At 38.5% G+C, this 16,411-nt stretch overlaps 1 protein-coding gene across 11 annotated transcripts in view; it reads right to left on the bottom strand.

Moving 5' to 3' along the window:
* Positions 1–16,411, bottom strand: part of TBC1D1 (TBC1 domain family member 1) — a 302,344-nt gene that overhangs the window by 17,135 nt on the left and 268,798 nt on the right. For all 11 annotated transcript variants that reach the window (XM_078148318.1, XM_020991958.2, XM_020991934.2 and 8 more), the window contains one exon: positions 8,065–8,234. In XM_078148318.1, the coding sequence (XP_078004444.1) occupies positions 8,065–8,234 (170 nt within the window). The remainder of the gene's footprint in view (positions 1–8,064; positions 8,235–16,411) is intronic.

Below are 16,411 nucleotides of genomic sequence, written 5' to 3' on the forward strand. Positions count from 1 at the left end.
GGAAATCTGTCTTACCCTACAGGAAAATAGGGGGAGAAGGGGACAAGAGAGCAGGGGGATGATAGAGAGGAGGGCAGATTGGGAAAGGGGATAATCAGAAGTAAATACTTCTGAGGAGGGACAGGGTCAAAAGAAAGAATAGAATAAATGGGAGGGCAGGATAGGATTAAGGGAAATAGAGTTAGTTTTTCACAACATGTCTACTATGGAAGTGTTTTGCATAACTGCACATGTACAACCTATATTGAGTTGCTTGCCTTTTCAATGAGGGTGGGTGGGGAGGGAGGAAGAGAGAAAATTTGAAACCTAAAGTTTTAAAAACATATGTTTAAAAAAATGTTTTCACATGCTACTGGGAAATAAGAAATAGGAAATGGGGTACAGAAGTCTATCCTGCCCTACAGGAAAATAGAAGGGGAAGGGGATAAGAGAAGGGGGGAAGAGATAGAAGAGAGGACAGACTAGGGGAAGGGATATTCAGAACGCATGCCATCTTGGGGTGGGGGAGGGGTGAGATGGGGTGAAAATTTGAAACTCGAAAACTTGTGGAAGTGAATGTTGAAAACTAAAAATAAATAAATTTATATTAAAAAAAATAAAATGGGGGGGTGAACTAGATGACCAATGAGGTCTAAGACTATGACATCTGAATTAAAAAATTGAAATATAAAAGGATTCACTGTAGGATGCTTTAAATAATGTACTTCCCAAGTGCATATAGATTATATTTGCAAAAAAATCAACTCACATACAAGTTTCCAGGTGCACAATGACTGTAAGAAACCAAGACAGGTATAAATCTTTTGAGTGGTACAATGGTCAGCTTCAGATCCAGGAAGACCTTAGTTCAAACTCTGACTGTGACATACTCTAGACGTATGGCCATGAACAAATAATTAACCTCTAAGCAAGTTACTAACTTCTTTGAGTCCTGGGCAACTTCCCAAGCCTAAGTTAGAAGGGAAATGCTGAACAGCACTGGTGGAGGAAATTTACATTCTGGAATTTCCCCCACACTGATGAAAACACAGGTTCAAATTCCCCTCCTCTGCCCCCAAACCTGAGCTGAAATGCATCTCTCTGTCTCACTCTCCACATACACACACACACACACACACACACACAAACATATGTGCATATCTCAAGCAATTTCCCCCCTCAGATTTATCTAAATTACCTTTTAGCCTGCAAAGTCTCAGCAACAAAGCCTTGAGCATTTTATGTAGACTGAACACCAACTAAGGTTAATGGCTTTCAGCTGGGCCCAAGGCCTTTCATCCCTTCATTAATCCCTAGGAAGTACCTTGGGCTATAATCATTATTACTTAATTGTATCATTACCTCCTGACTGCCAAATCTGCTGCTGTCCTAGTTTATGCCATTACATTCTAGCATCCATATCACCAAACTATGGTAATATACGCTAGATTCTGAAAAGACAGCTTCATTCCCAAGACAATACTTCTGAACTGTCATTAGATGTGTTGTGAAAGGGATGGCTCCTTCCTCTTAGTCGAAGGACCCATATGACCTATTTCAGGTTTCAGAATCTTTGCCACCAGAAAGGAATACAGGTTGAAGAATAAAAACGAGGGCCTATTAATATGCCAAATCAAAGCAGCAAAGTAAAAGCTGAAGAAAGAACAATCATACACTCAGGCTAGAAGAATTGAACATTTAACAGGACGTATAGCCACGGCAGAGCATAACAATTTCATGGGATCACAGATGTAAAGTCATCAAACTCTCATTTTACAAATAAGGAAATGAGCCCCAGAAGTTAGGTGATTTGTTCAAAGTCATTCAAGTAGTAAGTAACAGTGTCAGGATCTCAACTCCAGACTCCTGACTTCAAGTCCAGCATTCAAGGCCTCAGAGCTATACACAGTTGACTAGTTTGTAACAATAAACTATCAGAGCAGCTTTACTGGATGCTGTCTTTTCTTTCAAATTATTCCATTAAAAAATGTGACACAGTTCTAAGCTGCCTAATAACCCATAAGTTCCATGCTTGGTTTTTCTAAGATTTTTCATACAAGTTCCAGACACCTGGAGTTGAGGACATGAAGCCAACATTTCCATTTGTCAAGCCTGTCATATGCTCCTTAACACTCCAGTTGAACCTACCCAGTTCCAGATTTTCAGTATTGAAAGATAATGAGCTATTCATTTCATTTTTTTTTTGAGCTATCCATTTTCAATGGCACAAACAGCCCCAAAGCTATTCTGCCTGCTTTGGCAAGATGAAACCAGTAGCAGACTGCCCAGGTTAGGATCTGTCCATCCAAGGTCTAAGCTACTGAAGACTGTATATTTAACTTGATAGGTAGCTTCCTAAACAACTATCCTGTCCATATTCAAGTTTCTTGGACTTGGTGCATTGATATGGCTAACATCCATATTTTAAAAGAAAAAAGGTATAAAAAGTATGCAGAAACATTGACACTATTTCCATTTCACAAAGCCCCAGCTATGCTTTTTGTTTTCTTCTTTTATAAACAGATCCCAAAATGATAATAGCAGCAGATCCATCTCCACCTCATTTCTATGTGGCCTAAAATGTCTTTATTTGTGATGCAGGCCATTTTAAAGACAAGAATGTTCATTTTCAGGCTAGAAACATGATTAATCTGGAAGAAACATGAAGAAACTATGTCAAGGAAAACCTTGGGTCCTTCACTTGACAAGATACATTTGCCCCTTCCTGTTGGAATGAGTGATCTTTTTAGAAGTGCTTAGATGCACAGCTGTTCCTGGGCTTCTAGGTGGCAGCTGGAGGGTGAGGAGGGTCCAGTACAGCTTTTACAAACATTTGTATCTGGCACTGGGAGTCGAGTTCTTTCTCCTTCCAGGTCCAGATCAGGCCATAGTTTCTTAAGGCTTTGTGATCTATAATGAATTATTTTGATGAAATGGGGCCATGGCTGCCCTCGATGACCACCCAGAAACTTCCAGCTGGTACAAGCCCATCTGTGTGGTTTTCCTGGCCACACAGGAAGCCTCTCAACACCTGTCTGACTCTTTGAGTACAACGTACCACTGGAGGAGGTTCTGGGGAATGTGGAGGAGGAATGGGAAAAGTGCAAAGAAGGGAACAGAGTATTAAGCTTCCAGCCACAAGATGGGAAATAGAGCAAGAAAAGGCAGGGTGGGTTTCTTTTTTGCTCTAATTTTGGGGCTCCTGGCTTTATTTCTGCTTCTTATCAAGAGTGTCAGTGGGGAAGAGGCCTTATGATTCCCTTCGAATAGCAGCTAATAATACCACAGGGGCTTGTGGAACTTGAGGGGAAAAAAGAGTAGTCACTGCCTTCTAGGTTGTGGTGCTAGTTCATAATTTTTTCCCCCATGACTTATACATTAGCATAAATGATGACAAATAAAGGAAAGGAACACAACAGAAGTAAAAGAATGTGAAGAGTAAAAGGAAAAAGGGACACAAAATTTGGAGATGGGTTATATTGCTAAAGCACAGGAAAACAACATGATTTGTGGCACTTGAAGGTTTACAAAGCACTTTACCTACATTATTTCACCTGATCCTCACAACAACCCCAAGAGTTAAGTACTCTAAGCATAGGCATCATTTTCTCTATTTTACAAATGAGTAAACTGAGGCACAGAGGGGTGAAGTCATATCACTGTCACATAATTGTCTGAAGCAGTAATTGAACCCATGTCTCCTCTTATTTCCAACTGAATTCTTTCTACTACTCATCTCACGATAAAGGAAAGGACAAAATGCAAAAAAAAATTCTCTTTCTACATAGACATACATACACACACACACACATCTTGAGGATCAGTTCAATCAAAATTTAATCAAAATGTACTCTAGAAAATCGACAACTGTTGAACGCCATCAACAAATCACCACATCATATCAATAGGTCAATTATATCATTCCCAACTTTTCTCGGGTCATGTCTGCTCTATTTTCATCCTTAACCACTTAAGGCAACACAACAAACGAAAACAACACACTTTTGGCAGAGCTGGTCCTACAGAAGACTCCTATGAGCTTCCCTGTTTTTTGGTTTCTCTGTTTTACTTGACTGCCAGAAGCCAAGAGATACTGGACCTGAAGAATTTTTTCAGTTTGTTCCCTATTGTTGCCCACTTGCTGCCATGATTTCCTTTTGGAATAAGTGAACTCCAAAGGGTTCCTTCAGCATCACTGGAGATGGAGTCGCTGCCAGCAAGCAGGATCCAGGACAGAGAGATATTCCAGAAGAAGCCCAGAGAGAAAACGCAAGGCCAACAGATGGAGAGAGGGACACAGTGAGAGGAAGAAAATTCTCTATGTTTCAAATTTTTAGCATCTCTTTTTCTTTACAGTGAATCTGATTGCTTTCCACTCCAAATGCCCATGTCTTTAACAACAAAGTTCTTAGTTCACAAGGGACAGGGGAAATCCACATCCCTCAAAGGCTCAGTGAAAGCACTCCAAAATCTTGTCATTCATCAGCATATTTCAAAAGATCTGCGAATTCATTAACATGAGCATATTCCTTCCAAAGGTGCACGGTCCATTCATGCTTTCTCATCCTGCAGGACTCTTACCTATGCCCTCCCAAAAATCCTCTGCAAGGAATTCACCCAACTTCATTCTCACTATATGTCTGACCCTCTTCCTTTTCTGACCGTTATGTCTATTTGACTATGTCTATAGGTCTAATACGTCTAATGACATTCTCTAAACCACCTCTCCTTTGTTAACTGGCTATTGTGTTAAAGATTTCAAGGATGTTGGAAAGCCCAAGATAGAGCCCTGCAGTATACCAATACCTCTAGGGAAAGCCATGGATAATGAACTTGCAAAGAAGAATGAGAACTGGTCAGAGAGAGCAGTGCTCTGAAAACCCAGAGAGATAGCAGTGTTGGTCAGTGGTAGGGTCAGAAAAAAAAATGTAAGGCACTGTGGGAGGTGGGCAGGCTGAAGCCAATGAGTGCTGAGCACCTGTTTGAGGAGCTTGGTTGTGAAAGGGAAAAAGCTATAAGGTGACAACTGGAAGGATTATATGAAGGCTTTCTAAGGATGGTGGAGAGCCAGACATGTTTGTTGGTAGCAAGGAAGGAGCCAGTAGATAAGGAGAGAGAGAAAATGAAAACCCTTCTTGAGAAAATAAAGAGATATGTGTTAAGACTACAGTACTCTTAGGAGGATTTAGACCTGGATGAATAGCCAGACCTCAAGAGTGGGTCACGGTATATTATTAATAGGTTAGTGTCAACTTCTGAGAAGGTCTATAATGGAGTGTCCCAATGGCCTGGCACTGTGTTCTTCAACACTTTTATGAATGTCTTGGATGAAAGCATCAACCATGGTATGCCTGCAGGTGACATGAAGGTCAGGAAGCAAGGAAGGGGGTAGATAGCAAACACACTGGATGACACAATATCTTCTATGCCATCCACAAAATGTAGCCATATAGCTTCTGCCTGAAAACCTCCAGCAAAGGGCAACCCATCTCTATTTGTTAGAATGTTTCTCCTTATATCAGGTCTTAATGCACCTCTCTTTGCAACTTCCACCTTAACATCATCTTTGTCTTTCTTCAAGGATAGTTAATTGGGCCAAACTAAATATGATGAAATAAGGATAAACTTTAAATCCTACACCTCTATTCAAAAAATCAACCACAAAAATGCATGACAGAGGAGTCAAAGCAAGACTGAAGGTCCTGTAAAAAACACTTGAGGGTTTTGGTAGACTCAAACAACATCATTCAAATTAATGACGATTTAACAAACACAGTGAGCGCTTATTTTGCGCCAGACACTGTGTTAAGCGCTCAGGATACAAAGACAAAAATGAAATAACTATTGTCTTCAAGGTAATCAACCTGGCTTTTAACCCCACTGCTCTACTACAACTAGGATCTCCAAAATTACCAATAATCCTTTATTGCTAAATACAATGGTCATGCCTCAGGCTTTATTCTACTTGACCTCTCTACAGCTTTTGGCACTACTGACCATCTCCATCTTCCTAAAGACTCTATCACTCCACTGGCTTCCCGTTATAAATGCTCATGAACCATCATTCCTTTAATTGAAAGCATACCTTTCCTTCTGTCATGGAACTCTATCTTATCTGATAGGTCAGAGCAAAAAGAGCTGTCTTCCCCTTTATCAGGGAGATCAATTTACATTTAATACACCATGTTGCTGTTGTGTCTAGGAGAAACCCAAACATAGCTAAAGCTAGCCACCAAGGAAATATGTGGTCGAATTAAAAGGTGAGCTTCTCATAGCTGGAAGCGCTCAAACTGATAATAAATGGCCAACTGCTTAAGGATGTTTTTCAAGGGAAAGTGGGAGAACGAATTTTATGACATTGGAATGCCTAAGATTCTCTAAGTTAATTTATGCTGCTCTTGGGGAGTTACTCTGAGTTTCCATAAAAATGCAGATGGAGGTGAAATACCTGGAGAGTCCACCAGGAAGAGATTTTAATTTACATGCATAATAAAACAGTAAACCAGTATTTGTTGAATACCTACTATAAATTAGGAGGTAAGGAATGGATCAGAGAAGCCCACAAGCAGTTTATAATCTATGGCTAAACAAATCGTGGTACATAAATGTAATGGAATACTATTGTGCTGGAAGAAAAAAACAAGCATGATGAGAGAACTATTGAAAGATTTATGTGAACTGATGCAAAGTGAAGTAAGCAGAGACAAGAAAATAATGTGCATGATGAGCAAATTGATGGAAATGGAAAGAACCAACACACACACACACACACACACACACACACACACACACACACACACAACTGAAACTGAAAGTTGATAAATTATGAAAAACACACTTGACCTATGAGAAGATACCTCCTCCTTCCTGCTCCTCTGTAAAGCTCAGGTACTATAGCTGTGAAGCACTGCATGTAATGTCAGATTTTTTAGGAAGTGTCTATCAATTTTATAGAACTTTTTCTCTACTTCCTTCTCTTTATTTAAACAAATTATTTTGGGAGTATAAGGGAGTGGGGTAGAGGACAGATTTAAGGGGAAATCTAGGTGATGTAAAAACAAATATAATCAAGAAAATTGATTTTTAAAAAAACTTTACTTTCTAATTATATTAATTGTAATCTACTAAGGCCCCAAAACATTGCAGAACCTTCTAAAATAAGATCTATACACAGTCAAAAGAGTTTGGTCTAGTAATTTTGACTAGGAAAAAAACCAAGTGGATGACAAATAAATTCTAGGCATGGCACAAAGGGATGGATGGATGAGAAACAGAAAGTCACGTACAGCAGGTAGGCCGGTTAGGTTATGTGGAGATTCTTGGTCAGCTACAATCTGGACTCAATGGCCTTTGAGGTCCTATCCAACTCTTAGGGTCTGTCATTTGGAGAACTACTCTCTTTCCTATTGAGCAAAAATCTGCTTCACTGAAACACTCATTGGTCTTAGTTTTCAAATTTAGTCAACCAAAACATTTAGTAAATAACACTACATTGTTCAAACACTAAATCTCTTTCTACATTTTGAAGTAAGGGGTGCTAAAATGAAGGGCAAAGAACTGAATTCTAAAAATGACTGATTTCCCCCCCCTCTTAACCATATAGTTACATAACATACATTATATTTTCCTTCCCAACCATATACTTATGTAATATACATTACATTCAATACAGCATTACTATTAAAATAGTTCTGCTTTAAAAAAGAAATGCATTAATATCCCTCTGTAATCAAAACATTAATAAAAACCACATGAAAAACCTTGATAATATATCTACATATTTCAGAAGAACAAAATGTTAGAATTAAGCATTCTAAATCTTAAAGATTGCTAAAATGTGCAGTAGTTTTTATATTTAAGCATCATAGGCATTTTTCTATTGGCTAATCTTACCAATGAATTCATTGTTTTTGGCTGACAAATAGTCACCAGTCACCCACGAAGTGCAAAGTGTTGTGTGGGATAAATAGTTGCACACGACATATTCCCTGCTCCCCAGGATCACCTTCTGATCACACAGAAGTCATTGTTTAGGATACATCTAAGTGTCACTCGAATTTTGTGACTGCCCGCATTCAATCATACCTGATTTATGGTCTTTTCCATTTGCACCAAGCCCAGATTTGGTAGTGTATTTTTAATAAAATCTACTATGGTTTCTAAGTTTTCATGTTGCAGAATCAAGGGTTTATGGCTTCCTAGTAGACTTAAAGCCACTTTAAATATGACTTCTGATCCCTGAAGAAAGATCATATCTGGGAAAACACAGAAAAAGAGAAAGTTAAACCAAACCAGCTTCTGATGAAATAACTTACCATTTCTTTATCCAAAGTAGTCATTCATTTATACATTACAGAATCACAGAAGTTTTTTTTTAATTTTTATTTTTAGCTGAAAGGTACATTTGATCCAACTGTCTGCATTTTACAACAAGTTTGGAAATATAAGCCCAAATTCTTTTAACTTTATTTCCATTTTAATATATTTTAGATAAAATAGTGAGAGATGATTTTTGCAAACAACAGAAAGATAAATATTAATAATTTCAAGGTCACATATGCCTTAAGGAAGTCAATGACAAAATCAAAGGCCTATTATTCACCAACCCACATATAGTATATGTGTGTGTGTGTGTGTATACATACAGAGAGAGAGAGAGAGAGAATACCTATATCTTTATAGCATATATAAATATATTTATATATACTACTACTATTTATAGTGCCAAAGAACTAAACACAAAGTAGCAAAGTTAGCCCACTAACTGGAAAATGGACAAACAAATCATGGTGCATGAATGTAATGGAATACAGAGAAGCACGTGAAGATTTATATGATTCAAAATGAAGTAAGCACAACCAGGAAAACAATATATACAATGACCATATAACAATATAAATGGGGGAGGGAGGGCAAACCTAACAACAAAAGAATCAAAACTAAATACTACAAAGTTATAACGAGCAAACCTGGCCACAAAGAAGAGATAAGTACCTTTTCTTTGAAGGGGATGAGGAAGAAGAGCAGGAAAAGGAAATGATTCTAGGTGTGCAACACTGTATATAATGTTAGAATTTTTCAATATGTTGGTTAGTTTTGCTTAACTTTTTTTTAATTATAAGAGATAGGTCTCTGGGAGGAAGAGGAGGAAGAAGTAAGGAACCCATTAAGAAATGCCAATTATATAAAAACAAAAGATATTAATGAAAAGTTATTTATGAAAATACCTCTAAGTGATTTTTTTGAGATTTGGTGCTATAGGTACAAAGGAACATCAATCAGAATATAATTTTGGAGCTTACTATGGAATAATGCTTGTACCCCCATTTATTTTAAAAATAATGACCAAAAAAATGATATAATGTTTGTAAAACCCTGAGCTTTGTAAAGAAAGCACTATGTATATGCCCACAAAGCAGAACTGTGAAAGAAAAGTTCTATAGACCTATTCGTGTTTAATGCTCCTATCCTCTGGGTTGGGACATAACTACAAGATTTTTTTGGTTTTTGTTTTTTGGAGCTTTTTTAGCAACGGGTTTCCTGGTAACTCAAAAGGAATAGACTTCATAGGATGCTTTCTTAGATTCTAAGTCTAGCCTTAAAGTCTCTTCCGTCAACCTGATTGTTTCTAATCTCTGCTAAGGAAACTGTTTACATGAACTCTCACTGACCAGTGGACCATGTCATGAACTCAAGATACACTGAAGTGTCTTCTAGACAACTTGCAATTTTCACTGTTGGACCTAGGAGGTTGGTGCTATTGAATTCCCAAGGCTGAGAAAGATAAGGAAAAGATGGCCTTTGTTGTCCAGTAGAAGTTTACCAATATGCCAAGGGATTTCTTGGGATATGCCAGTCTTCAACTGTTCCAGGAGAAAGTGGTTTAGATGACCTTCATTTTGATCATTGATAAGTTGGACTCTGTGAGCCAGGCTGAGATCCCACAATACTAGACAAATGAGTTCATCATTACTAAAGCAAAGAAAGACCAATGCAGATCCAGATGGTCTATCCCATAGGCTGTGCACATCAAAAACCTCGGAGAATCCTGCAGAAAAGGTGAAGCAAAGAAGGCAAATTCATCTATAATATGAAAAGAGTTGGGCTGCTAACTCAAGAAAGAACAGCTCGGACTTTTCCAGAGAGAGTGCAATCAGAAAATTTCAACAGAGAATCACAGAACTCAGGGGGTGGAAGGAACCTCCTTCCTGCCTCTCCTCACCACTGTAAGATACCTGATAAATGATTACTGACTCTCTTCATGAAAATTTCCAAGAAGGAGGAATCCAAGCAGCCCATTCCACTTCGGGACAGCTCTAATTATGAGGAAGTTTTTCCTGACCATGGGCCTAAATTGGCCTGTTTGTAATTGCCACCCACTGCTCCTAATTCTGCCCACTTTAACCAAATAGAAAAAAACCTAATCACTTCAAATATCTGATGACAGCTATCATGTTCATCCTGAGTCTTCTCCAGGCTAAAGAGCCAGCTCCTTCTGTGACAGAATTAAGGGCCTTCACTATCCTAGCTGTCTTCCTCATTTACCAATGTCCTTCTTAACTTCAGTATCCAGAATCGAAATAACAGTCCAAACTGAGGTCAGATAAGAAGAGCAGAGGCTATGCTTCTCATAATGCAACTAAAATCACATTAGCTGCTTTAGCTGACATATTATGCTGCTAACTCATACTGAGCTTGTAGTCCACCGCTTACTACAGATCTTTTTCAGACAAACTGCTATCTAACCATGTCCCTCTATCTTGTATATGTGAAGTTGGCATTCTGTACCCGAAGTAAAATTTTATATTGAATTTCATCATTATTAGATCCAGCCCAATGCTCTAAGTCTATCAAGATCCTTTTAGGTTTGGACTCTTATCATCTACTTTTAGTTATCTCTGCCAGCTTTTGTATTCTGCAAATCTGGAAAGTCTTTATGCAAATGGTAAAAATGTTAGATGGGGATTCCTAGGGTTCTCCTCTGGAGACCTTCTGACACACTGATAGTATGCTACTGGGCCAACCTTCCCTACCCCAATTGTCCATGGATGATTGATGATGACAGCAAATGTATAATTAAAGACCTATGAAAAGTGAACCAGGCTGAACATTCTGCTATTGAGAGAGTGGTAAAAGTTAGAGCAATGAAATCATGTACTGCACCAGGGCATAAATGACTCCACATGAGGCATAAGAAAGCAGTGGGTACCACCCCAGGCTTATTGCCTTAAAATCGCCCCCTAAATGAGTCTGAACAAAAGAAGACTCCAGAGCTAGTAGAGAGCAAATTCTACAGGCCTGAGATGGCAGCAGATACATACAGAAAATGAAAAATCTGAAGTATTATTGATTCATATTACTTATCTGGAGATCATAAGCACCAATAAGACTTTGGAGTTAATGTATATAGATGTTTTATCTCTAGAAGGAGAAAAAAGGAAGAATATAAACAATATATCCTAGTGCAGGGGTTCTTAATCTTTTTTTTAAATTTTAAATACTATTTTATTTTTTCCTCAATTTCATGTAAAACAATTTTTAACATTCAGGGTTTTGTTTTTTTTAAGTTTTGAATTCCATATTCTATCCCTCCCTTCTCCACCCCTTCCCTGAGATGGTAAGCAATCTGATATGTGTTATACATGTGCTTAATCTTTTCTTGTGTCTTCCTCTCCCTATCCCCACCCCACAGTAGTCTGGTGAAAGTTATGATTTTGCTTCTCCAAATAACGTTTTTAAATTCATAAAATAACATATATCGCACTATAAAGGAAACCAAAGGCAGTGAAAATAAAGCTATAAATTTTTTCTCTATCCAAGTTCACAGATCCCCTGAAATCTATCCCCCAAAGAGGTCTGTAGACTCTGGGTTGAGAACTCCTGTTCTGCTGGTCACAGGTTCATCCAACTAAGAAATAAAAGTCTTCTACAATGGCTAAAGCAGAGTTTTCTAAACTGTAGGGTCTGCTTGCTCAGCAGGGCAAGAGATTCTCTTGCAGAACATGACACAACAATCAAAATTATTGGATATTTTCAAATATAACTCCCCCCAAAATATACTGACTTTTTCAATGAAAACAAAGTCCAAATCAAAGTCGGTAAAAGTGAGACTAACGTGGTGAATTCACTCCCATTGAAAGTGAAGGCAGCACAATTATTTAATGCAATGCGTGAACAAACAAGACCAAATTTGAGTCAGTGTGTGTTGACGCTTGAGGTGGGCACAATCGGCCATTCTCACAATCAGTGTGGGCTAATGACACAGCTGAACTGTGTCATGCTGCTTGCTACATTTGAATGTGGCATGTAATCTTGAAGTTAAATAATCTGTGTGGAAGGAAAAGGATCATAATATCTTAGATTTTTTAATGTCATTCTCTTTGGTAAGGAGAGTATAATAAGCTTTTTTTTTTTTAAAACAGCAACTTCAAAAAAATGAAATAACTCAAGGACAGTAACAGATAACCATTTTAAATATTCAACAATTAAATTTGTGTGCTGTTATAAAAATGGTTATACTATGCCTAAAGGGCTACAAAATTGTGCATACCCTTTGACCCAGCAATACCACTTCTAGGGCTGTATCCCAAATAGATCATAAAAACGGGAAAAGAACCCACATGTGCAAAAATATTTATAGCAGTCCTTTGTGTAGTGGAAAAGAATTGGAAATTGAGGGGATGCCCATCAATTGGGGAATGGCTGAATAACTTGTGGTATATGAATGTAATGGAATACTACCATGCTATAAGAAATGATGAGCAGGCAGACTTCAGAAAAACCTGGCAAGACTTACATGAACTGATGCTGAGTGAAATGAGCAGAACCAGGAGAACATCATACACAGTAACAGCTACGTTGTGCGATGATTAACATTGATAGACTTAGCCCTTCTTAGCAATGCAAGTATCTAAGACAACTCCAAAAGACTCACGATGGAAAATGCTATCCACATCCAGAAAAAGAACTATGAGGTCTGAATGCAGATGGAAGCATACTATTTGCTCTCCTTTTCTTTTGTTGTTTTATTTCTTCTTTCTCGTGGTTCCTCCCATTAGTTCTAATTGTTCTTTACATCATGACTAATGGGAAAATATGCTTAATATGAATGTATAAGTAGAGCCTATATCACATTACACGCCATCTTGGGGGTGAGGGGAGAGAAAAATTTTTTTGGGGGGGGAGGGGGGTTAGGCAATTGAGGTTAAGTAACTTGCCTAGGGTCACACAGCTAGTGTCAAGTGTCTGAGGCCGGATTTGAATTCAGGTCCTCCTGACTCCAGGGCCGGTGCTCTATCCACTGTGCCACCTAGCTGCCCCCGGGGAGGAAATTTAAAACTCAAAATCTTACGTAAGTGAATGCTGAAAACTAAAAATAAATAAATTATTTTTGAAAAATTAAAATGGTTATAAATTCTTAATTTTGCTTGATTAAAATACAATGTAAAAATATTATTTGTACAGCCTATTTTATAGACAGTATGAAAGAGGAGTAACCATGGGAGGCAGGAGAGAGGTGACAGAGACAGAGGTCAATACATAAAATGTGTAAAGCACTGGGCTAAGGTATTATGAAATTAGTCCTTCTTAAGGTATGGCTTCCTTGTCAGGATCCATTTTGATTAAGGAAGGTCAAGATTTTAAATGAAAACTATTCAAGAAGCATTAGCACATGGCAAGTACCTCACCATCTTGAAGAAGACACAGAGTATTAATCACAAATTACTGAATATGCTATGTGATGATGAGGTCTGAGCAGAAGGGTTCAACTTCAACTGAGCGAGCATATGGCCTTTCTAACATACACATATAATGTGCTACAATGATACTACCTTCATACATCCTGATATTTAGACAAGAACCATATTTTCCAGGCATGTGAATGCACTGTTTGAAGAGCCGTGAACTGGCTTAATTATTCTGGAAAGCAATTTGCAACTATTTCCCAAAAAGTCATTAAAAAAATACATACACACACAGAGCAATAGAGACACAGAGGGAGAGAGGGAGAGAGAGAGAGAGAGAGAGAGAGAGAGAGAGAGAGAGAGAGAGAGAGAGAGAGAGAGAGAGAGAGAGAGAGAGAGAGAGAGAAGAGATTCATTGGCCCAGAGATACCACTATTTGGCCTATGCTCCAAGAAGACAAAAGATAAAAAGGACTTGTATATTAAAAAATATTTATAGAAGCTCTTTTTGTAGTAGTAATGAACTGGAAACTAAGATGCTCATCTACTGGGGAATGACTAAACAAATTATGGTATATTTTGATATCATTGTGCCATAAGAAACGAGAAGCACTGTATGAACAGATGCAGAGTTAAATGAGCAGAATCATTTATCTATTAACATACATCATAACATATATTTAATATATATTATATTTAATATTATATATTAATAACATTTTAAAGACAAACAGCTCTGAAATATTAAAAAACTCCAATTAATGTACCAACAAACCATTATTCCATAGTACTGATAAGGAAGCATGCTACTTTCCTGACAGAGAGGTGATAGGTTTAAGATATAGAGTAAAATACATTTTTGGACATGGCCAAAGTCTTCTGTTTGACTGTTATACTTTGTCATAAGGGTTTTGTTTTCCTTTCCTTTATTTCCTCAGCTGGAGAGAATGAAGGGGAAATAAGTGCTGACTAATCAAAAAACCAAGACTACCAACTATGGCTTTGGCCCAGAAAAACTCAAGAGAGAAATAAGCAGTACAATCATACTTGAGTTCACTGGTGGAAATTCCAACCAAGGAATGGACTCCTGCTGCAAATTCTTTGCATCCAGGGAAAATACAAAAAAAACCCCAAAACCCCAAAAAACCCGACCATCACCACCCCACACAAAGTAGTTCAAAGAATAAGCAACCTTCCAGTCTTCAAAATAATCTCAGAAAGGAGGTGATGTCAAACAACTAATGAGGCCCATCAAGTAGTCAGGAGGAAGAGAGAGGTGGAGAGTGGGAGAGGCAGGTACTGAGGAGAGTCCACTCACCCCCCTCAAGACAAGAGACACTAGATGATGGCTCACATTGAGAAGTTCTAGATGAGAGTTATAAAAAATCACAGCCTACAAGGATTGCATCCATTTGAATTTAACACCACTGATCTGGCTCACAACTATAATAAAGAAACCATGTGTTGGTGCTTTTGACAGGGCAGGGAAGCCTGCACAGTTCTCCTCAGTCTTAGAGGGATCGTGGTCCATATCAAGGAGACGGTTCCCGTTTTCCTGTCTGATTTCCCTTATGGTCCTGTTCCTGGCTTCTAGACCTCAAAATCCTGCCTGTCAATATCTCATCCCGGAACTTCCCTCAGTACCTGGGGCCTCCTCTCCCTGGAATATTCAACCATCTGTGGCTTTCTCAGTCCCTTTGTAAGAGCGGCCTTTTCCCACAGGTGAATTCTTCCTGGGACTGGTCTTCATTCTGCGGAGGGGCCCAAGCTGTCCTTCAAAGCCATACCCTCATGTTGGGTACCTTCATCTTTCTTTGACCCCCACCCTCCACCCCTTGCTTTTCAGCTCCTTTTTGTATGTTGTGTCGCCCCATTAGAATATAAGCTCCTTGAGTGCAAGGACTGTCTTTCTTTTTGTTTGTATTTGTATCCCCAGGACTTAGCATAGTGCCATAGTCAATACTTAAAATATTTATTTCCTTCCGTTCTTTCCCTTCCTCCCTCCTCAGACTGTAGAGTTCCCAAAGGTACAAAGGTCATCTACAGAACCTGTCTCAATAGGGAATAAAGACAGAGGCAATCATCCTGGGTCATCTTTGGGCTTAGGACCTCTGAGTGCTAGTTAGTGGGCCTAAGAATACCAAGGCTACAGAACTGACAGCAGGCCACCAAGAAAATGTCAGACTACCATAATTCATAAAAAAAAATTTTAACTGAAAATATAACACTTTTCTGTAAGTGGTACCACATTACTTTCTTCATACAGGAAAACCAGGCATGTCTAATAAGGTATGGTGCCAGATTTGGAGTCGGGGGCCAGAGTTCCTCAACGCTTGCCACTAGGTAAGTTACTTAGTTGTTCTGGGTCCCAGTTGCCGGTCTCCTGTAATCTGTTGGAGGTTGGACTTTGATGACTTCTAAAGACCCCTCCAATTCTAAATTTATGACCTTGTGACGTATCTACAGCCAAGAAGCCTCTATGGTACTAGAAGTTTATGGAGAATTATCTTTGAAAGTTTTGTTTGGGGATCCCCAACTTAAAATGATTCCACTGAGAACAGATTATTTTGTTAAAAAGAAATTCTGGTTTTTATAATAGGAGTTGTACTCTTTTTCCTTCTCACCATTAAAAAATAAATCCTCAATTAATCTATTTGGAAATGCCAATTTCACCCATTTGGAAACCATGTCGAAGCAGCCTAACCAACCATTCACATGGCAGGAATGTTCAGGTGGCACAAGATTCTA

This window comes from Phascolarctos cinereus, unplaced genomic scaffold, assembly GCF_003287225.1.
Source record: "Phascolarctos cinereus isolate Bilbo 61053 unplaced genomic scaffold, phaCin_HiC Scaffold_9;HRSCAF=440, whole genome shotgun sequence".
Taxonomy (NCBI): Eukaryota; Metazoa; Chordata; class Mammalia; order Diprotodontia; family Phascolarctidae; genus Phascolarctos; species Phascolarctos cinereus.